The following is a 23,098-nucleotide window of genomic DNA, read 5'->3' on the forward strand; positions in this document are numbered from 1 at the left end:
AATGCCCCTGGGTTCCATCCCCAGTACCACAAAAAAAAAAAAAAAAGAGAGTGGAGTGAGGTGTGAGGTGTGTAAGAAAACGCTGTGTGTGCACACAAGCTCTGTATGTACACACATCTGTACCACTTTGAGCCTCACTATGATGTGAGGCTCAGTTACAAGGAACCAGTAAAAATATTTTTAAAAGGGTAATGGCAGAAGGAGTTTGTGGGTCCCTGAAGCCCGCCAGGGCAGGGCTGAGTTCGGGCCACAAGTGTCTGGAGGGCCTCCTCTGGCCCCGCCCTGTGAGAGGTCCCTGCCCCGGCAGCAAGTGCAGAAGCCGACAGGTGTTGACACCAGGGCTGCAGGAGTGAGGCCAGGAGGGAGGTGCGGCTGCCAGCACACGCACCCTAGACCCGGTGAGGGAGAGAGGAGAGGAGAGGCGCAGAGCCGAGGCTGAGGCCGAGGCCGGGGCAGCGGGACGGCCCTGTCAGGGGCCCGCACATGTGCCCGGGTTTGGGGTCAATCTCCCTCCCTCAGATAGCATTCCCCCAGCCCGGCTCCTCTAGCGCTCAGGGCCGGGCTGCTACCTGAAGCTTTAATCCTATTACACAGCCGCCTTTAGAGAACAGAAGACCCTCCCAGACCTGTGCGTCATCTGCCCAGAATAGAAGAACTCCAGTCCCACTGGCAGCGTCGTCAGACCCAGGGCAAGCAGCAGGTGAGCACTGCTGACTGCGCCCACGGGAGGCAGGCAGAGGACCCCGCCAGGCCGCGCTCCGGGCCCGGAGCCGCAGTCTGCAGACACGGGAGGAAGCGAGACGGCTGCTCGCTTGCTTTAGGAAACTTTAGTTCAGGCTTGCAAGGCTCTCAGTACACTTCAAATAGGTCTATTAGTATGCCAAGTAAGGGCCGGACTATAGTTCAGTGGTAGAGCATTTGCCTAGGATGCTCAAGGTCCTGGGTTTGATGCCTAACACTGCAAAGTAAGTGTATTAGTTAATTAAATAAAACATCGTCAAATGACCCCCAACTGGACCCCAGGCCATGTGATCTAGCCTGAGTAATTCTCTCCCTTAAAAACCATATGCTTCCTCCATCCATCCATCTGCCCGTCTGTCCGTCCGTCCGTGGACCCTTCTCCTTGTCTGTCCATTCACTTACTCATCTGTTCACTTATTCAAATTGTTTACTGAGTGCTTACTAAGTTCACAGCCCTGTCCTAACACTGCAGGGGAGAATGGTAACCAAGAAAGTTCACGTGCCAAGTGAACGGCCTTGGAGCGCCTGCACACAGGCGGACCTCCTCCCCAGCCTGTCTGCCAAGCGGCAGAGAAAGACGGTTCCACGGAGGCCATGGTCGTTCCGCTCAGGGCCAGTCTTACAAGCAGGGGTTTTCCTACTCAGTTGACCTCCTCCTCCAGCACAGCCCCTCCAGTCAGGTCAAGCCTAACCCAGAGAGAATTCTACAGTGTGGCAGGATTCCCGTGTAAGAACGTAAGAAGGCTGCACAACATGGCGGCACACATACCTGAGGTCCTCAGGAGGCTGAGGCAGGAGGGTCACAGCGTCAGTAATTAGGTGAGGCACGCTGCAATTTAGTGAGATGCTGTTTCAAAATAAAACATCAAATAGGGTGTGGCTCAGAGGCAGGTGCCCCTGGTCAATCCCCAGTACTGCTAACATAAAATAAAATATAATAACATCAATCAGGGCTGGGGTGTGGCTCAGAGGCGGGGTGCCCCTGGTCAACCCCACCTCACAGGAGTGGGGGTGGGGTGCTACGCTCTCCCCCGGGGACAGGGTAACACAGTCTGAACGTGGGCAGCGATCTCGCCAGCTGAGGCCCCTCTGTCGAGGTTGTTGAAGCGCCCGCATGGTTGTTGTACAAACTGAGATATAAACTAAGGAGGGAGGAGAGAGGCCAGAACACCACCTGCTGACTCAAGCCAGGCTGGAGGGCACGGCGAAGGGCTGTTAGAAAAGGGCTGTGGGCGCCGCGGTCAGCCCACACACTCGCCGCGCCGCCCCGCTCACGGCTGCCCCGGGGCCGGCCCGGTGCCTGTCTCCTGGGTCCGGCGAGGAGGCGCTGAGGCTCGCTCTCCGCTGCAGCGCTGCATGGTGCAGTGAGCAGGGTGTCGAAAGGCCCGGGTGAGTTGCATATTCAGGAAGTGCTGTGTCTCTACTGAGCGAGCCACCCTCTTACCTCCCTAGACACGCTCAAGGTGCACAGTCCGAGCCAGACCCGCCTTTGCCCCCGGGTCTCACCCGACTGCCCCAGCCTCCTCGTTCTGGCCCTGCACACGCTTCGTGCCCTCCCCTTTCACACTTACTGATTATTTCGTCTTGCGCAGACCATCATCACAGTCCCGACTTCCAGCCTTTCACCCCTCCACCAGGGCAGCGTCCGCAGTGCGAGCCCGGAGCCTTTCCTGCACGCGAGTCTCCAGCCATGGAGAGCGCTCAGTCAGCGCAACCCCACAGCCTCTCAAGCAGGCCCTGCAGGCTGGCACACAGCAAGCCTCTTTCCCCCACACTGAGCCACGTCGGTTCACCCCTCTGTGCCCGCGCACACCCCTCCACCAGGATGTCCTTCCTCTACTTTGCTAACTAATTCCTACTTGTCCTTCAAAATTCAGTGTACGATTGGGAAGACGACTCTGATGGCTCCAGCTACCCTCGGTGACTTTCTTGGCTCCTGCTCATAGTTCCATGGCAGCACTATCTTGTGTTGGTCCTGATCACTGGTCTCCGCTCCCTCTGGTCCCCAGCCCTCTCCATCCCCAAATAAACCCCAACTGACCTTTCAGGGGAAAAGACAGTTCAGGAAACAGAATTCTGAAGAGAAATATCCAGTTGATATTTTCGCAGAGATTACAAAGCCATTGCATCTAGAAGAATCATATACCACTATAAAAAAAGAACAGACAAGGTAAAGAGCTCTTGAAAGGACAAAATAAGTGTGCACACAAAACTATGCCATCAGGAAAGAGCTCGCGCTGTAGAGCAGCTCCTGAGGGGGGGGTGAGGGGGAAACAGGAGAGGTAACCACGCTAAAAGTCCAAATAATTGGAGTTCTTAGAAAATAAAAAAACGGGGATAAAGAACTACCAAAGAACTACTGGGAGAAAATTTCCCAGAATGAAGAGATCCAATTTTCAAAATGAGGCCACCTATCACGAACCACACAGGACAAAAGAAAAGCCGGACGCCGAGACGTCACTGAGGAATCCCCGCACAAAGACGCGGGCAGAGATGAAGCAGGGGTTGGCACAGAGCAACACGGGGCTCCCATGAGCAGGCCTCATGCCAGAGCGCGCTGAGCAGCGCCTTTCAGGTCTGAGGGAATGTCGTCTTCAACCTAGGAATCTCAGCCAATCCATTAATCAGATATGAGGACAAAATACAGAGCATTTCAAGCCAGGCATGGTGGTGCACACTTGTGATCCCAGCACTTGGGAGGCTGAGACAGGAGGATCGCAGTTCAAGGACAGCCTCAGCTACTTATTGAGGCCCTCTGCAACTTAGTGAGACCCTGTTTCAAAATAAAGAATAAAAAATAGGGCAGGAGGTGTAGCTCAGAGGTCAAATGCCCCTGGGTTTCATCCTCAGGCCCGCCAAAATAATAACAATAACAATAATAATAATAATACAGAGCATTTCAGACATAGAAGAGTCGAATCATTACCGCCCACACACCCTTCCAGAACACACTGCTTGGGTGTATATCACAACAAAACCAGAAGAAAGCCAACCTAAAGATCACAGGAAATTCTTTAAAGTTAAACTATGTCCTGAAAGCTAGCAAAAGGAAAACTACCAAGATGGTGATCGCTGTGATTCAGGCCTAGAAACAACCGTTCACATTAAAGAAGTGGTGTGCAGCGCTAGGTCTTCAAGGAGAAAAACGGATGGATTCCACAGGATGACAAATTGAGCCAGACGCTGGACACTTACTTCTCTGGTGAGGAGGGCATATGTGTTTTGTTTTTGTTTTTTCCTCCCAACAAGAAAAAAGAAAGGCGACTGAAAACTCTAGGAGAAATAAAAAGCCGCACAAAAATACAATTATCTAAATACCAAACAAGCCAAAAGATGGCATGATTCTGAGTGATTTGCAGACCATAAGAAAAGTGATTCACTTGACCTCGCCGCTGGGAATATCACTGCTCTTAACCTCGCGAAGTGCTTTGACCCTGGACCTGCTCCGAGGACACTGTAAATAGGATTTACAGTGAGCAGCATGGCACAGCCCTACCTTGACGCTGTGAGCCAAAGTTCAGATGTGAGATGTTAGTTACAGGTGAAAATTTTTTGAGATGCCGCAGGCATTTATAAAAATATAAAAACGAACAGTCCAACAGATAGAAGTAGAGAGTCATGGAAAGAGTCAAGAGTCAGCCGGGCGCGGTGGGCGCGCTCGTCATCCCAGCACTCGGGAGGCTGGGACAGGAGGATCGCGGTTCGCGGACAGCCTCAGCTGCTTAGGGAGGCCTTTCGCAACTCAGTGAGACCCTGTTTCTAAATAAAGAATAAAAAATAGGGCTGGGGTGTAGCTTGGAGGTAAAATGCCCCTGGATCCAACCCCAGTATTGAGAAAATAATAATAAGTCAGGTCCAGGTCCGACTGGAGCAAGAGGCCTGGATCCCAGCCCAGCCACTAACCATTTAGCACCTGCCAAATTCCACTTTGGGACGGAATCTCCATGTTCTTAAGTGTGAACAACAACTTGTTTAAATCTTTGGTTTGGTTCAGTTAACCAAAGCAAATAGGACTGGGCACAAGAGGCCCCGGGGCAGCAGGGCGGCGCGCTGGGCAAGGGCCGGCCCCTCGGCGGGTCACCCCGGGAGGAGCCCTGGCGACCCTGGGCAGGCTCGGCCTCGTTCCACATCTCAGCTTTCCTCTGAAAAGGGGGCAGCACCCAGCTCCCAGAACTGCTGACGTGATGCAGGGGCTGGCTCTGTGTGGGAGGCTCGAACACTGTCCCCACCAGGAAGCGCCGGGTACGGACGAGCATCCGGCTGCAGCTTCTCTCTGGCATCTCTTTCTCCACGGGCTCTATACGGATGCCACAAAGTCTTGGAGCAAGAAATGTGCAGGGAAGAGAAGAATAGCCTTCACCAACTCCCGTCCCACGCGGAAGAGCAAGTCTCAGGCAGGAAAGCACCAAAGGACCACTGGCCAGCCAGCAGCCGGCCACGCCTGACCTCCCGGGGGCAGGCGGCAGGACTTCCAGGGAGCAGTCGGCCTCACAGCCTGGCTTGCTTTCTTTTCTTTCTTTCTTTCTTTCTTCTTTTTTTTTTTTTTTTGTGGTACTGGTGACTGAACCCAAGGGCATTCTACCTCAGACTATACCCTCAGCCCTACTTTTTTTCTTGTTTTGAAACAGGATCTCCTTAAGTTGCAGAGGGCCTCACTAAGTAGCTGAGGCTGTCCCCAGGTCTGCGATCCTCCTGTCTCAGCCTCCCAAGTGCTGGGGTTTGAAGCATGGCCACGATTCCTGGCATCCTTCCTACCTGTCCCAGGTAAGCAGGTTGCTAGAGCCGAGGAAGGCCAGCTCCCTCCTAAGCAGGACCCAGCTGCAGAGCACTTGGGAGGAGTCCACACGCAGAGCCCTGGGAAGCAGCCTGTGCTGCGGCAGCCGTGGCCGCCTGGGCCCAGGACGCTCAGCCTCTGGGGGCTCAGCTGAGGGCGCGCTGGCCCTGAAGTGTGGCCAGGCCGCAAGCCTCTAACGTTCCTGGGCCACTTCCCACGAGGAGGAATACCCAGGGGCTCTCCTTTCCTCCTGCACTGAAAAGCTCCAACCCGGCCCGTGCCCTGACTGTCCATCTGCTAGGGCCCCGGTGCCCTGACTGTCCATCTGCAAGGGCCCCGGTGCTGTGCCCCGCGGCCGGCTGGAGCCGACGCCGGGCTGCTGTGCCAGCCGGGGCCTCACTTGAAACTGCTTCTATAAAATGCACGCATCAGGCCTGGAGACGCAGCTCAGGAGGAGAGTGTGTGCTTGGCATGGGAGATGCCTGGATGTGGTCCCCAGCAACACACACACACACACACACACACACACACACACACACACACGACCTGCATTGGACTCCTCTGATCTCTGAGGTCTCTCCCAACAAAAACAAAACAAAACAAAAAACCCATGCCATCCTTTTTTTATATTATTTTTTGGGTGGCACTGGGAATTGAACCTAGGGGCATTCTATCTCCAAGCTACACCCCCAGCCCTAGTTTATGTTTTATTTTGAAACAGGGTCTCAGGAAGTTGCTGAACCTGAACCTGCGGTCCTCCTGTCTCAGCCTCCCAAGTCCTGGGCGGCATTTCCCTGTAGGACATGTCACCCTCGATAGCCACCACCACCTCCCCACCTGCCGGTCAACCTGGCTCCCTTGCACGGGGGTGGTCCCAGCGCCCCGGCACACCTGAGGCTCGGGCGCACACGCCTGTCCCGGCCACGGCGGAGGCCTTCCGCACGGCACGCGGCCACGGGACTGAAGCAACATCAGAAGGGGAATCGCTCGGGCTTCCACTCCAACTGCGCATGCCCTGTGCTGCGCGGCTCTGGCTGTACTTATCTCCAGCTCGTTGGTCTTCAGGGGAAAGAGCAGCAGATACGTCTTTTAAAAGATAAATGTTTAAATTTCAGTTGTTAAAAATGTAAACATTTTTAACAACTGCCATGGAAACCCCGCCAAAAAAAATTTAACTGTTTCCATATCCACCCCAATGCGGCAGACTTGGTTTTTTTTAAAAGACATTTATGAGTCAAATTGTGCCCTGAAGAGTCATCAAAATAACTCTACATCTTATTTACAATCTTGGTTGTGAGCCCGACCATTACTCAGCTGCTCCACCCCCATTTTGATATTGACCACTTTTTGAAAATCAGCACTTGCAGCTGATAAGGAGCTAAGCAAACCGATGCCAAGAGTGTGTGTGCCAGCCCCAGGCCTGGCACACGGCCACACGGCCAGCAGGGCCAGGAGGCAGGCAGTGTCTGCACACAGGTGTCTGCCGCCCTCTGGTGGTTGTTCCTGGGAAGTTCCCACACCAGGGAACTGGAAACAGCACTTGTATTTCCCGGCCGGCCCCCCAGGAGATGGTCCTGGCTCAAACCCCGTTACCAGACTGCCCCAGCGGGGAGAGGTCTTGAGCCTCTGCTCCCACACCTCTGGAAATATTAAGACCAGCCTGAGCTGAATGAGACGGGCGGTGTGGCCTGCGTCCCTGAGCGTCCACAAACGTGCAGCTAATGAGGAAGGGCCCGTTTCCCCTCCCTGCACTGCGCCGCCCCACCCCCTCCAATAGGGCGCTCATCACCAGAGGGCTTGGCTCCCAGCCCCCCGTTCAGTCCCCACTCTGCGCTGTCCCGTGTGCAAGGCCTCACAGGGGTCCTTGATGGACCGTGCCTCCGGCCTCTCCTCGCATCCTCCTGCTCAGGACGGGCAGGGAGGGGTTTCTAAAATGTGGTGTCCATCAGAGAGGCAACTACTCTTCTCCAGAACATTCCACAGCACCCCATCAACTACAAGATCATACATTAACTATTAGACCATACTTTAACTGCTCACCCTTGAATTCAAAGTCTTTGTAGTGAGGTGATGGATGGATTGGAGGACAGATGAGTGGGTGGGTGGATGGATGGGATAGATGGATACATGGATGGATGGATGGATGGATGGATGGATGGATGGATGGATGATACATGGATGGGATAGATGGATACATGGATGGGATAGATGGATACATGGATGGATGAATGGATACATGGATGAATGGATGAATATATGGATGGATAGATGGATAGATGGATACATGGATGGATGGATGGATGGATACATGGATGGATGGATACATGGATGAATGGATGGATACATGGATAGATGGATACATGGATGGATGGATACATGGATGGATGGATACATGGATGGATGGATGGATGGATGGATGGATGGATGGATGGATGGATACATGGATGAATGGATGGATACATGGATGGATGGATGGATGGATGGATACATGGATGAATGGATGGATGGGTGGACACATGGATGGGTGGATACATGGATGGATGGATACATGGATGGATGGATGCATGCATGCATGCATAGATGAATAAATGGATGATTAAAGACTTCCATGGCGCTGAGTGCTCTACTAGGCTTTGCATTGAAACTGACTAAGCAGACATAATCCCCGGCCCTGCTAGCTGCTGTATTAGTAACGTAACGATAGAAATGAAACAAATCTGTGCCAAGAACTGAACATGAAGTGATTCCAGAAGGAAATGGAAACACATGATCTCCTACCGAGAAGGAAACAAGAGAAAACTGAATTGATTTCTTAATGGTGGCCACAAAAATTGTGATTATTAATTTGCGGGGGCTGAGTGTTCTTCAACTTGGGGGAAAGCGTCATAGCATCTGGTTCCCACCATCAGAACAGGTAGAATGGCATGCTCTGAAGCCAGCTGGCCACCCCCAACCCTGCTGTTGAGGAGATAGAAAGGAAATAGGCAGATAGGGAAGAGGCCTGTAGAAAAAAGTCAGTTTCCTGAGGGGCGAGGAATTCTAACTTCCAAGGCTATTCCAAGGTTCAGAGATAAGAAGGACCAAAGCTTCACAAAGTCATCGGTTTACTAATCAACAAACCCAGGAGCCATCACTGGAGCAAGTCTGACACTCCTACTGAATGAAAGGAGACCCTTCAAAGGACTTGCAAATACCCTATGCAAATACTGAGAGCTGCTTCCCAGAATTCCCAGGATCCCAAACTCACCACAACCAACAGAGGACACGCAGACATCGGCAAAACCTCAGACCAGCCACCAAATTGGGTTTTTCCCTCTCGGGGACTCCCTCCCCTTTGGGGAGCTTTTCTCTTGCACACAGGTCATGTCAGCCTTGAGAGAAGGCAGAGTGCAATGAAGGCATTTGGCCCAGGCTGCTCTCCAGGGCCCTTAGGGGTGACCTGCACTTTTCTGGCAGATCGCATGGACCCTGGGAGAAAGTAGTTTGCAACTGAAGGTACTTGGCTCGGGCGACACTCGGGTATTGACCTGAAGGCAGCTACTGGACACCAGAGCCCCAACAGCCCCTTTGGGGTGTTCGCCACTTTCCCCTATTCCTTTCTGGCAGATCGCGTGGACTCTGGAAGAAAGCAGCTTGCAATTGAAGGCATTTGGCTTGGGATACCCTCAAGTATTGTCCTGAAGGCAGCTGCTGGACCCCAGAGTTCTGACAGCCCCTTTGGGGTGTTCGGTCACTTTTCTCTATTCCCTGCTGCTTCCAATAAACCATTTACTCCCCTTCCTGCGGTCTGTGGGTGTCATTCTTCGCTCACCGTAGACAAGAACCCGGTAAGGAAACGCCGAGTTTCTTCTCAAGAAACTCCGTTTCGTCTTTGATGAAACACCAGGTTTCTTCTCAAGAAACCCCCCGTTTCATCTTGGGGACTCAGAACAAACCCCCTGTTTATTCTGAAAGCACCAGGGCCAGGAGGTGAGGAGCTGGACAGTGAGGCAGGGCCATCGGCACCCGGGACCCCGGCACTGGCCGGGCCCCTCTGCTCTGCGTTTACCCACACAGCGCACAGCCAAAGGACCGCCCCACACCCTGGGGCAGGAGGGCCCTCCCAGCTGTGATGAGCCGCCTCGGACTCAGGGGCTCAGAGGCCCCACACTTCTTCGTTGCTCTGGTACTCTGTGAACCGCCTCCTCCAGTCAGGAGGGCTTGTCAAGGCCATTTAAGGACTGTTTCAAGTCCCTGACAAGAGGGCCACACACTATCCTGAAAAAGCAGCCTCTCCCAATCCTGAGAGCCTCATCTCCCGCCCATCAGTGTCCATGCAGAGGTGGCAGGGCTGGGTGCACTCTGGGGTCCCACCTGAAACCAGCCTCCCGCTCCCCTTCGCCCCAGAGATGCAGGACCTGCCGCCATCCCCCATGCCAGTCCGCCGCACACCTGAGCTGGATTCTGGAGACCTTCATGTCCCCCTTGACCCGAGCAGGACATGTGCTAAGGGCTGGGCACATGCAGGCACTGACCCCCTGGGCCGTTCAGCAGCTCTTGGCCTGCTGAAGTGAGGGGGCTTAGTGGCTTTCAGGGTGATACAGAGGCCGGACGTGAACCAGAGAGGCTGGCCCCTAACATCCGGAGTGGCCACAGTCCACCTGCTCTGGTGCACACCGACCGCATTCGCTCGACGCAGCAGGTGGCTGTGTGCAGGTGCTTCTCTCTGCTCAGCATGGTCCTGGGCACGGGGATGAAGTGAGACGAAGGAGCCGCTGGGGGTCCTCCCTGACCCAGCCCCGCTGGCCATCCGCTGCCTCCCAGTGTGTTGCTGTAAACAGGGCCTTGCTTTCCGTTCTGGGGCGCGGTGGCTGGGCTTGAGGTGCGGCCGCAGGGCTCGGTTCTGGTGAGCCTCTTCCTGCTCGCGAATGGTGCCTGTCTCCCTTCGTCCACACGTGGCCTTCCCTCTGGGTGCAGGGGCACAGAGAGTCCAGTTCCTCCTTCTCAGATGGACACGGGTCCTATCGCTCTGACCCCACTCCGTCCTAATTACCTCTTACACACACAGTCAGAAATGCAATCACTTTGGGTGGCTGTGTGTTATGGCTGTGTGTTATGACATGCCCCCCAGACTCTGGTGGGCCCTAGTCCCAGCATGACCACCAGGAACTCGAGTGGGTCAGAAGGGTGCGGGGCAGTGGCTTGGGCCCAGATGCCTGTGCCCTCTCAGGGAGGGACGGCTGCAGGAGCTCTGGACTGTGTGGACAGTTAGCCATGCTCAGAGGCGGGTGGCACCCGGCAGCCCCCAGAGCGCGAGCCCCGGGCTGGAGAGGGAGCAGCAGGCACAGGGCCTGCCAAAGCAGCCAGCGGGACAGAGGTCAAGCCCACGGGGAGGAGGGGCGGGAGGCCACACGGGGCCCTGGAGAGAGGACCAGAACGTGGGCCTCGGTCCTGGGGTGCTGCAAGGCCACAGGGAGCGACACGGTGGCTGGAGCGGTTCCAGAAACGCCCCACGGTTGTTGCATAAACCCCACTGCGGCATAGGCAGGCCACCTGGGAACTTGTTACAAACACGGATTCCCCAGCCCGGCCCCAGGCTGCCAGCCCGGCCACAGCAGGGACGGGACCCAGCTCCACAGCCTCCCTCCGGACACTCCAAGCGGGGCCAGCTTTCTTGGGTTAAAATACACATCTCCATACAGAATCAATCCAGAAGGCTGGTGTCGGCATCGTGACTCCCTGCTCACGGTGGCACCCCAGCAGCTTTCCCCCCCGGGACAGTGTCCCGACGCCTCGGGTGGCGGCACAGCTCTCTTGGGGCCTCGTCCACCGGCCAAGCACCCAAGTCCCCGTCCCTTGCGTTCCTGCTAATCATTCAATCTGGCGTGGCATATTGAACACGCATTGGAAAACGGCTACCACGGCAAGCCTTTGAGAGAAAAATCTGAAAGGACTAAGAAACGCCCTGGACATGAGAGATAATTGTGAACAATACGACAGCCAGGTGGGGCGTGTGCTTGGCCTGGAGGCCTGCCGCTGAGGGAGCCATGTGACAGCTGTCTAACATGCAAAGCAGGCCTGCAGGGGAGAGGCCAGTTCCCGCTCATCGGAGCAGGAGCAGCAGGAGAGGCGGCTGCAGGGCTGAGCCCCAGGGGCCGCTGTCCACAGCGGACATGGCAGGGCCCGGGGGCTACTGTTGGGGTCCCGAGTGTCTCCGACTGCAGCACTCCCAGGAGGCGGTGGGACCCGGGGGGAAGGAGTCACACCTTTGGGCCGTGCGCTCCAAGGGGAGATGGGGACCGGCCCCTTCCTACTTGTCTGCTCCTGGTTGCCTTTCCCCTGATCTGCACCCCGCCGTGGCGTTCTGCTTCACCACAGGCCCAAAGCAACAGGTCAACGGGGCACAGACTGACGCCCCTGGAACTGTGAGCCGAAGGAAGCCTTTTCTCTTTTCAAGTTAATTATCCCAAGTGTTTTGTTACAGTAACAGAAAGTCGACTAACTTACTGAGAAGTGGCTGGCAAGGCCCAGATGGGCAGAGCGGGTACTTATTCTGGGTTACTGTGCTTTGCTTTAGGTACCCAGGAATCCAGGGGGCTCTGTGCATCTTTGCAAAGCAGTTCAGATGGCCTCGACTAGAGGCCAGACTGAAGCATGTGTTTATGGGAAAGCCATGCGCCTTTCCCACAGCTGACCCGTCTTCCCGGTGACAGCAGCAGCAGCAGCAGCAGCACACTGGGGACAGCTCCGAGTGAGCCCAATGCACACGCATCCATGGCTCTTGCCTCGCCGGCACCGTAAGACCCACTTTACAGGAGGAGGCGAGGCCGGGAGAGGATGGCCGGCTTGGTCATACAGGGTGGGACTGGAGCCAGGGCGCCAACTTCAGAGACTGCGATCATGAGCACTCCCCTGTGTCTCCAGGAACAAAGTATGTGTGCCCAACACCCAGCCAAGAAGGGACCCAAGAGTGGCTCCCAAGACCCTTGGGGTTGGAGGTGCTGGTCCTCAACAGTGTTCAGAAGAGAACCCAACACCTTGTGTACCCAGGGCCTCGGGGTGGGGCACCGAGGCAGGAGGATTCAGGAGCTTCCAAGCCGGCACGGGCAACGTAACAAGACCCTGTCTCAAAAGAGATGGGGCTTGGCCGGGCATGGGGGTGCACGCTTGTAATCCCAGTACTTGGGAGGCTGAGACAGGAGGATTAAGGACAGCCTCTGCAACTTAGTGAGACCTTGTTTCAAAATAAAAAATAAAATAGGGCTGAGGATGTAACTCAGAGGTAAAATGCCCCTGGTTCAATCCCTAGTACCACAAAAAATAAAAAGGGCTTGAGCTATAGCTCAGTGGAAGAGCAGCCCTGCGTTCAATCCCTAGTTCCACACACACGTAAGAAATCACCCATCAGTCTCCCGTGCTCAACACACACACACACACACACACACACACACACACACACACACACACACACACAGCTCTGCTGATACGAAGGCCCCGCCTGCATCCTTGCCCACACCTGCTTCACGTGACCCCACAGAGCCTCTGAGCTAACAGGCTGAGGGCAGCCGTGCCAGAGCCCAGCGCCCACTCCCGCCGGGCAGGAATCCAGTGCTGCTCAGACTTCCACAGGCTGACGCAGGGCTGGAGTCAGGCAGAGGGAACGTACCCCTTTGTGATGGAAAAGCTGGACTCAAGCCACAGACGCATTCTGAGGAGTCTGCATTTTTCTCCCAGCTTTACCAAGCTCAGTTGAAGGGGGCTCAGAGAAAGCTTTCCCTCGTGCAGAAAGCAAAGCAGCGTAGCCACAGGAAGGAGAAAAAGAACCTTCCAGAAGTTTTCTCTCCCACTGCTCTTCCATGGGAAAGATGGGGGAGAGAGACAGAATGCCATCTTCAGGGGTCCGGCTTCGTGGACTCCGCCTAACAGCCACAGGAGTACCAGCGCCCTGCCTGGGCCAGGGCGGGCGGCTTTCCAGCAGGGGTGCTGTCCGGAACGCCCCGTCTCCCTGGTCATCTCCATGGCTCCGCTGCCCAGTGCCCATGCTCAGCCCGCCATGACCAGCAGCGCACACCTGGGTGCAGCCGGGCGGGTGCTGTCTAGAGAAGGGTACAGAAATGTGTGTCCCCAGGGAGCCTGGCCACCCTACGCAGACCGTGGCTCGAGAGGCTCAGCTCCCGCCATCGGTGCCCGCTCCCAGAACACACAAGTCAGTTCAAATCAGAGACGGCTACCTTCATGGCGCTCAGAGCCTGGAAAGTCACCGCCAGTCTCGAGGGGGTCAGCGCCGCCAGCATCGCGTTGAACCGCGAGCTCTTGTTCTGGATGGGTGAATGGTACTGACCGTCCGGAGCCACGGAGCCAAACCTGTGCGAAGGCGGGGAAGCAGATGGGAGCGAGGTCGGCGTTAACGGAAAAAGAAACAAAGCCGGGTGGCTCCCATCCCACGCGCGCACAAGGAAGCGGGCCCTCCCTCGGGAGACAGCACAGAGAGCGGGGCGCACATGGGGAGCGCCTCCCCTGGGGTGTTATTCATAGCACCCCAAAGCCAAAACAACCCACATGTCCAGCTGCTGAGTGGATTAACAAAATCTAATCCATGCAATGCAATGCATGTTCAGCCATAAAAAGAAATAAAGTACTTCCTGACACATGCCACGACACAGATGAGCTCTGAAAACATCCCGGCAGGAGCGGCCCGTGCACTCTGTGGTCTTGGCGTCTGGCTTCTTTCACCCGGCATGATATTTTCAGGGTCCAGCTATATAGTGGCATGTGCCCATACTTCTTTACTTTTTATGGCTGAATAATATTTCACTGAATGTACACACTAGATTTTGCTATCCATTCCACAGCCATTTGGGGTTATTTCCACTTTGGGCTTATTACAAATAATTTGTCATGAACATTTATGTACACATTTTTGCTTAGACATATATTTTCAGTATCATGTTAACTATATCTATATATCTATATATCATATAGATATATGAGCAGAACTTGGTCATCTGCTAACTTTAAACTTTTAAGAAATTGCTGAACAGTTTTTGAAATCTATTTTCAACATTTCACATCACTACCAGTAAGGTATGATGGTTTTAATTTCTCAGTATTCTCAGCAACATTTGGTATTGTCTGTCTCTTATTAGAGGCACTCTATTGGGTACAGATGGTATTTCATTGTGATTTTTATTACAATGGTGTTAAGCATTTTTTTCATATATTTTTTAGCAATTTGTGCGTCTACTTTGGAGAAATGTCTAGTCATATGTTTGATCTTTTTTTTTTTTTTTTTTGCAGGTCTGGGGATGGAACCCAGGGGCATTCAACCTCCAAGCTACACCTTCTGCCCTATTTTTTTATCCTTTATTTTGAAACAGGGTCTCACTGAGTTGTAGAGACCCTCACTAAGTAGCTGAGGCTGTCCGCGAACCGCAATCCTCCGGTCTCAGCCTCCCCGATGCTGGGATGACAAGTGTGTGCCCACCACGCCCGGCTTGATCACGCCTCAATTCGGTTATTTGTCTATTATTTAACCGTAATAGTTCTTTTTACATGTCAGGTACTATAACCTTGTGATATATTTCATTTACAAATATTTTCTCACACCTGTAGATTTCTAGTCTCTCCGTGGTATAGATAGATACACAAGAGTGGCTCCTTTTTTTAATTTTGATGAAGTCCAATTTACCTATTTTTTTCTTTGGTTGGTTGTACTTTTGATTTCACATCTAATAAGTCATTCCCCAAACCAAAGTCACAAAAATTTATACCCATGGCCTCTTCCAAGAGTTCTATAGGTTCAGCTCTTACACTTAGGCCTGTGGTCATTTTGAGTTAACATTTGTGTGTGGTGTGAGGCAGGGGTCCAGCTGGATGCTTTTGCATGTGAACATCCAGTTGTCCCCGTTTCCTCATTGAATTGTCTTGGCACTCTAGATGAATATAACCGGTCATAAATACTAGAGCTGACTTTAACTTTGTATTCCATTGTTTATACAGTTATGCCCTGCAAATACCACACACACTTGGTTACCAGAGTCGCCGAGGAAGTCTTTAGCCCCGAGTAAGTATGAGTTCTCCTGCGCTCTCCTTCCTTACCAGAATCATTGTGACTATTCTGGATTTCTTACATGTTCATATGAATTTCAGGGTCGTTTCATCAACTTCTTATAAAAGTCCAAAGGCAGCTGGGTTGAGCTGGGTTATACCGAGTCCATACATCTACTTACCGGCCCAGCTGTCATGGAGCGATGACCAAGACCTCAGAAGTGAGGCCCTCTCAAAGCTCAGCCCTCGTGTGGCCACAGCCGTCCTAAGAGTTTGGGGGCGGTTTAAACACCAGTGGAATGGTGTCAACATCCGAGTGTGCTTGTCAAGGAAGCCTCTGGAGATCCTCCATCTTATGTAAACAGAGAGGCTCGCTGTCGTTTTTCTTTCTCATTAAATCTGACGCCCTAATCTCTAGCACGCTGGATGCACGCTCAACCGTGGGCAGCCTCTGGCAGAGGACTGGCCAGGCCAGTATGGTCCCACATGGAGGGAGCTCCCGGCCTGCGTGTCCCTCCTCCCCGCCCATCCCGCAGAGTGGGAGGAGGCCCACAGGGGCCTAAGAAAAGCACAGACCTCTCTGGGAAGGCCCGGTGGTCCTCAGACCTGCGCTCATGGGGCCCGCAGGCTCCTAAAGGCTTTGGCTCCCACCGGGATAACTGTGAAGACGTTTTTGTTATCTCCATTCTACTTCCTCCCAATTCACAGGGGAAACACAAAACCAGTTGGGTCCATTCTAAGTACATTTTTTATAAACTTTTGGCATCGAGGCAATAAAAGAAGCACAGCGCTCGAGGCACGCCCCAGGAAGGCAGGGAGGCCGTGTTTACGTACGTCTCGATGGCGGCCCTGCCGGAGACTTAAATAGGATTGTGACTCGGGTGTTCACGGGACACGTGAAACGCTGCCGAGAACACCAAGGTGACTTGTTTCTTAGCTTCTGCCAAAAGGCCCTTAACCCCAGACCTCCATCTCTGGAGGAGGAAGGTGGCTGCTGAGAAGACCACCTTCGCCTCATTGCTGGACTCACCCAGCCTCACTGCGAGGAACGGGCCGCTCTGCTGAACACCTCGAGCTTATATTCGAGCAGTGGCACCGCAACGGCCTCCCACGCTGGCAGACAAGGCCTGAGCTTCTGCTGCCCATTGGGGGCAACAGCGCTGGTCAGTTCACCATGGCGGCATCCAGGTGTCCAATAATAAGGGCTTAATCACATAACTTACAGACTGTGTATTTACCAGACTATTATGTGCTATTAAAAATGATGATGCCTAAGCGTGTTATTAGCTATAGCAAATCTGTCAAGTGTAAATTACAAGTCTTAAATAGTATCTCGATGGTAAAAATCCAACATCTCTCGCTTTGGACCCGGCGGCGTGTTAGAAATTCAGAGGGCAGACACTGAGGTGGAACAAGCATGTGTCTTGTCAACGGCACTTTGGATGGTTTTAATTTCATTTTCTATTTGCTTTTTTACTTTGTCCAATGAGCTGTCATGGTTTGGGAGAGACTTCCTGGACCTACAGCCCGTGAGACGCAAGAACCAGGCCTCGCCTGAGGACACCGCCGACCTTCTCCACAGCGGTTAAGGAGAAACGACTCACCTATCCAGCAGGTTCTCCCTCGGAATCCGAACCTTGTCAAATATCAAAATCCCATTGTCCACACCGTGCAGACCTGGAGAGGACGGAAAGGAGGCACACCTCTGAGCGGACCCGTGCGCAGGGCAGGGCCCGGCCCGCCTCCGCCAGCCCGCTCTGGCATCTGGGTGAACGCAGTGCGTCCTGTTTGTCTCTGGGATCCCACGTCTTGGCTGCCTAGCGGCCCCTTCCCAGGATCACCCTGGGGGCTTGGGGACGGCGCCCCCACCTCCCCAGCAGCCACCATGTGTAGCAAAAGGAGAGCTCTAGGCAGCAGAATGGAAAGCAGGAAGTCCAGCCGGCCCCCCAGCCACACAGAGCTTGATGCCCCTCCCAACCCACGCCTCGCCCTGCACTGCGCTGGCGCTGGCGAGCTGGCGAGAGCAAACGTCCCAAGGCAGGGGCATGGCCGCGAGGACACGGGAGGGAGCTGTCCTGAAGTCAGCCAGGCCCATTCCTAAAGACACTGTTGTCACTGTCTGGGGTCTACTCATGCTCATAAAACCTAGGGAGTTTTTATCTAGGGGCAAAAATATATTTCTTTCCTCAAGTCTTTTTTTTTTCAGTACTGAGGATGGAAACCAGGGGCATTGTACCTCCAAGCTACACGCCCAGCCCTATTGTTTAGTCTTTTTTTATTTTTAAAACAGGGTCTCACTGGGTTGCAAAGGGCCTCGCTAAGTAGCCGAGGCTGTCCTCGAACCCCGATCTTCCAGTCTCTGCCTCTGGAATGCTGGGATTACAAGTGTGCGCCGCCACGCCTGCCTTTCCTCAAGTCTTGACGTGGCACAGGGCCCTTGACAAGGACGCCATCCACTGGGGCTCACAGGGAAAGAAGGAGGCTGTGCAGCTGCGGCCTTCCTCGGAGCTCCGCCACCTCCACTGGTGCCAAGCGGGGTGAAGTGAAGGAGAGCCCACCGCCTGCCCCTGATTGCCCACCGCCTGAAAAGGCAGAGAGCCGGGTGTGGTGGCGCACTCCTGTAACCCCACTAATGGGGAGGCTGAGACAGGACGACCGCACTCACCGCCTGCGTCAGCAACATAGCAAGGCTCTGTTCCAAAAAAATAATTTTTTTTCAAAAGGGCTGAGATATAGCTTGGATATAGACTGCCCCTGGGTTCAACTCCCAGTGCCAAAAATAAATAAATATGAACAAATAAGTAAAAAGGACCAAGAGGACAGACGCGCGTTCGGGACATAACCGTCCCATTGCTAGGAACTCTGAGAGCCAGGAGGAGAGGAGACGGCGCGGCCTGGCGGGTGGCGGTGTGGCTGGGCAGCCTCGGCCGGACTCACCTTCCTTGTACATCATGTCGACAGCCGTCACTCCTGGGTACAAGCTGCCGCTTTCATCCCGGACAGGAACGATGAAGCAGTGGGGCCCTAGGGACAGGAGACCTTAAAAACTCCCCAAGGACAGGAGTAAAGCTTCCTCTCCCAGAGCAGTAGAAGAAAACTAAAAGTACCCTGACCGCCGACTTCTTGCTACAGCTGTAGTCAATCATGTGCAATGAATGGCAAGTTCTGGGGTGTGTGTGTGTGTGTGTGTGTGTGCGTGTGCGTGTGTGTGCGTGCGTGCATGTGTGCGTGTGTGTGCGCGTGTGTGTGTGCGCGCGCGCGTGTGCGTGTGTGTGTGTGTGTGTGTGTGTGTGTGCGCGTGTGTGTACTGGGGATGGAACCCAGGAGCATTCCACCTCTGAGCTCCACCCCCAGCCCTATTTTATTTTTATTTGGAAACAGGGTCTCACTAAGTTGCTGAAAGCCTCACTAAGTAGCTGAGGCTGGCTGCGAATCTGCAATCCTCCCGTCTCAGCCTCCCATGTGCTGGGATTGCCAGTGTGCGCCACCGCGCCCTGCTGACAAGTTTTATGTGTCTATGTAGGAGATGAAGTTAGTACTGAAAGTGTGACAAGATAAAAAGTCCCACAGAGCGGGTTTCCCGTGTCAGTGCTCCCTGGAAAGCAGAAAGTAAAAAGAGAATTATTCTCTTCCCCGCGCCAGGGGCTGACCTTGAGACTTGCCGTGGATGACGAGCTGGGCGAACACGGCCGCATAGTGCCCGTGCATGGCGTTCCCGATGTACATCTTCTGGGCGTCTTCGCACGGCGTGTCAATGACGAACTCCTACAAAGAGGGCGCCGGGCCAGGGAGCTCATTTCCACACCTTGGCTCAGCGCAGTGAACACAGAAAACAGATGCACCACGCAGATGTCGCAGGCCGCACCTGCCATCAGCCCTGCGAAGGCAGCGTCGCCACGCTGCCGCCTGGAAGCGCCCCGCACCACCTCCACCTGGAACGTGACCAGGAAGCAGAGGCAGCTCCTGTCCTACACTCCAATCAAGACAGCAAGCGGCCGGTCTCTGGATCGCACCCCGCTGGCGGCCGTGCAGTCTGGCAGAGCCTGTCTGGCTCTAATATCAAGTCTTTCTCCAATGATCAACCTCGTCTTACTAGGCTACTTTATGTAGTGAGGTTATGACTTGTAAATAACCCAGCACCAATCCGCTCCAAGTCCTAGGACCTCCATTTGCCCCTCACCCCCAAACACCCCACCAGTGCGGTTCTCCTGAGAGACGGGCGCCCAATGGCCCGGGACCATGCAGACATTGACCCAGGGCCACGTCTGTGTGTTTCGAATCCTCTTTGCCCCTCCAGGCAAATCTCTTGGTTCTCATGCTGCTCAAGGTCTCAGATACCCCACATCCGTGGTGCGGGCCTTGTTTAAACCGCAATCGACCAAAAATCCACAGGCCAAAATCGGGGGCTAGGGTACAAGCTAGACCAATAGGCACCACGACCTGCCCCCACCACTGTTTAGAATATCAGCCTGAGCCTGGCATGACGAGACCCACCTGCCATCCCAGGACTTGGGAGACTAAGACAGGAGCGTCTCAAGTTGAAAGGCAACTTAGTGAGATCCTCTTTTAAAAAATAAAATAAGAGCCAAGCGTGGTGGCTCATGCTTGTAATCCCAGGACTTGGGAATCTTGAGACAAGAGGATTGTGTAGGTTCGAAGCTAGCCTGAGCTACTTAGTGAGGCTCTCAGCAACTTAGTGAGACCCTGTTTCCAAATAAAATTCAAATAGGTTGGGGGTATAGCCTAGAGGTAGAAGGCCCCTGGGTCCCATCCCCAGTACCATGATAAATAAATAAATAAATAAATAAATAAATAAAATAGGATGCCAGGTGTGGTAGCACACACCTGTAATCTCAACACTTGGGAGGCTGAGACAGGAGTCGCAGGTTCTGGGCCAGCCTCAGCAACCTAGTGAGACCCCGTTTCAAAACAAAAAATAAAATAAGACTGGGGGTGTGGCTCAGAGGTAGAATGCCCCAGGTTTCATCCCCAGCATAACACACACAAACATACACACACATTGACCTGAACAATTTTTATTTTGTGTGTGGGGACATCTTGGGTATTGAACCCAGTGTCTTTCTGTTTCTTTTTATTTTTCAGCCCTTTTATTTTATATTTTGAGACAGGCTCTCACTAACTGCTGAGACTGGCCGTGAACCTGCGATCCTCCTGTCTCCTCCTCCCTAGTCCTGGGCTTACAGGTGTGCGCCACCGATCCCGGCACAATTTGATTTTGATGAAAAAGAAGTTGGTCTTGAAAGCCTTTGGAGGACTGCCTGCTGAACGTGTCGCTGGCTGCTAACTACTGTAAGTCCGTGTTCCCCAAACGAGGGCCACACGCCACGACGCGACAACAGAAGCACTTTAAATGAGCGCCTTCTTCTGAGAAGAAGCGTAGACTGTGTTGCAAGTTTCTCTCTGCAACATGGCCAAGGACTCTCCAGTCTGAAGCTCACGCCGTTGGGGAGAAAATGCAGGGTTTTGCTTTCAGGCCGGCTCCTCCGGCCCAAGCTGAGGTCACAGTGGGAAGACCGCCTTGCTGCGCTCTCCGTCCTGCCAGCCACGTGGGTGCCCCGGGGCCTCCCGCCAAGGAGGCCGGCCACGCTGCCAGTTCCGGCTCCGGCTCCAGCACCTGCGAGGGGTCAGGGAGCCCAGGCAGGAGGCAGAAGGCTGACGGCACATTTGATTGGAGTCGACAATATGGAAGATGTGTCTGAGCTAGAGTAACCAGCTATTGATCACGCAAAGACTGGCTGGGGTTTCAGATTATAAAGTGTATAGACTGCGCTCTGTCTCGGGCCAAGAAACACAGTCCTGACGCCTACAAAAACAGCCTCTGACATATGTGTGTACAGAGAAACTTTTAGCATGCAAAGGCTTTTCAGAAACATAAATGGAGAAGCCAAATCTTTTTAAGAGAAGTCTCTGGAGGCCGACCTTGTCTTATCGGGCCAGCCAGCAGTTCTCAGAGAATAGAGGTTCTTGAGGCAGGATGCAGAGAGAAAAACAGGACCGTCTGGGAGCAGGGAGAAGGGGTGCTCACCCCCGGGGGAGCAAGGGAAGGGCAGAGGGCTCTACTGGGACCAGGAAGAGAACAGGGGCCACCGTCTGCACAAACAGCGCGGCGCCCTGGGGACAAGGCTGTCACTCCTGGCAAGAAGCTTGACGTGGAGAATCTGCATCAGCCAAGCTGCGGGAGTTCACACCGGGTCTACGCAGCACGCACCATGTGCGCCGGTTACTATCATATAATTACGCGCTGAAGGCCAGCAAACCGGTCAGCGCTGCAAGCACACACATACACACCAGCAGGCAGAGTATAAAAGTAACACTGCACCTTGCCTTTTGACTCTCCATCCCACTAGACAAACCGCCCCTCCAGAAAAACAAGAGAGCCAAGCTGCAGAGAACTGACCAAGAGATGTAGGTGATTCCCCGCCGGGGAGGGAGGCCGGCTCGATACTGGAGGCTTTGGAAGGGAAGGGATGAGGGGCACTCCAGCCGAGCCAGGCTTGGACCCCCGGGGACACAGCGCTCCCAGCACCCTCTCCCCTTATCATGACGCGGCTGCCAAGCTATGACACTTCCGCCATCTGGGGAAAATGGGACCAACACAGAAAATTGTTTTTATGGCCCAAAAACTACCTGTGAGGAGAAATAAATAAATGAGAATGTGGATGGGTGTTCTCCCTCGTGAACGACAGCGTAACGACTCAATCCCACAGTGTAGACAAAGAGAACTTGGCCGGCGTGGCCTGAGGGCCTCAGGTCGGCAGGCCACTGCTGGCAGGAAAGCCAGGGTCAGGCAGCCCCGTTTGAACCAAGGCCAGCTCATTAACTGCACAGCCAGTCACCGATTCTTAACCTCTGCGAGCCTCAGTTGCCCCACATGAAATAGGGGTGGCAGCAAGACCTTTCTGTATGGATTCGGGACATCTGGCACAGTGTTACACGCACGGGCATGTGCCTGGCACGCTGTGTGCCATGAACAGGAGCACTCCAGGTCCCAGGTGAGGGCCATTACCAGAGGGGACGCAGGGCACCGTGCAGAGGCAGCTAACACCACGCGGCGTGCGGCTAGTGCTGGGCGAGGGGCAGTGCGCAGCCTTGTTCTTACTACAACCTCGACATCATGGCTACCACCCAGAATGAAGGGCAGGGCAGAGGAGAGGCGGGACATCTTTCCATAGCACCTGGCTGATTTTAACTAGTATTTGCGGATCACCAAAACCCTACTGACACCAGGCACGGTGGCACAAGCTTGGAATCCCAGGACTTGGGAGGCCGAGACAGGAGGGTCGCAGGTTGGAGGACAGCCTCAGCCACTCAGTGAGGCCTTCAGCAACTTAGGGAGACCTTGTTTCAAAATGTACTTAGCAATAAAGAACAAAATAATGCTATTTGCAGGAAAATGGAGTGACCTGGAGGACATTATGTTAAGTGAGGTTAGCAGTCACAGAAAGGGAAGGGTGCTCTGTTTTCTCTAATATGCGAAGTTGGGAGTGATGGGGATTCCAGAGGGGCTCCAGGTGATGGAGGGAAACCTCAGAGGAG

The 23,098-nt window shown here is 54.0% G+C and overlaps 1 protein-coding gene across 1 annotated transcript in view; it reads right to left on the reverse strand.

Moving 5' to 3' along the window:
- The window catches only part of ACOXL (acyl-CoA oxidase like), a gene marked incomplete at both ends in the record, with an annotated part of 233,611 nt that overhangs the window by 175,974 nt on the left and 34,539 nt on the right, over window positions 1-23,098 (reverse strand). Inside the window, 4 exons of the mRNA XM_080711449.1 lie at window positions 13,726-13,858; window positions 17,146-17,218; window positions 18,479-18,565; window positions 19,192-19,306. Of these exons, the coding sequence (XP_080567575.1) occupies window positions 13,726-13,858; window positions 17,146-17,218; window positions 18,479-18,565; window positions 19,192-19,306 (408 nt within the window). The remainder of the gene's footprint in view (window positions 1-13,725; window positions 13,859-17,145; window positions 17,219-18,478; window positions 18,566-19,191; window positions 19,307-23,098) is intronic.

The sequence above is a fragment of the Muscardinus avellanarius genome, assembly GCF_963383645.1.
Source record: "Muscardinus avellanarius genome assembly, chromosome: 15".
Classification (NCBI taxonomy): Eukaryota; Metazoa; Chordata; class Mammalia; order Rodentia; family Gliridae; genus Muscardinus; species Muscardinus avellanarius.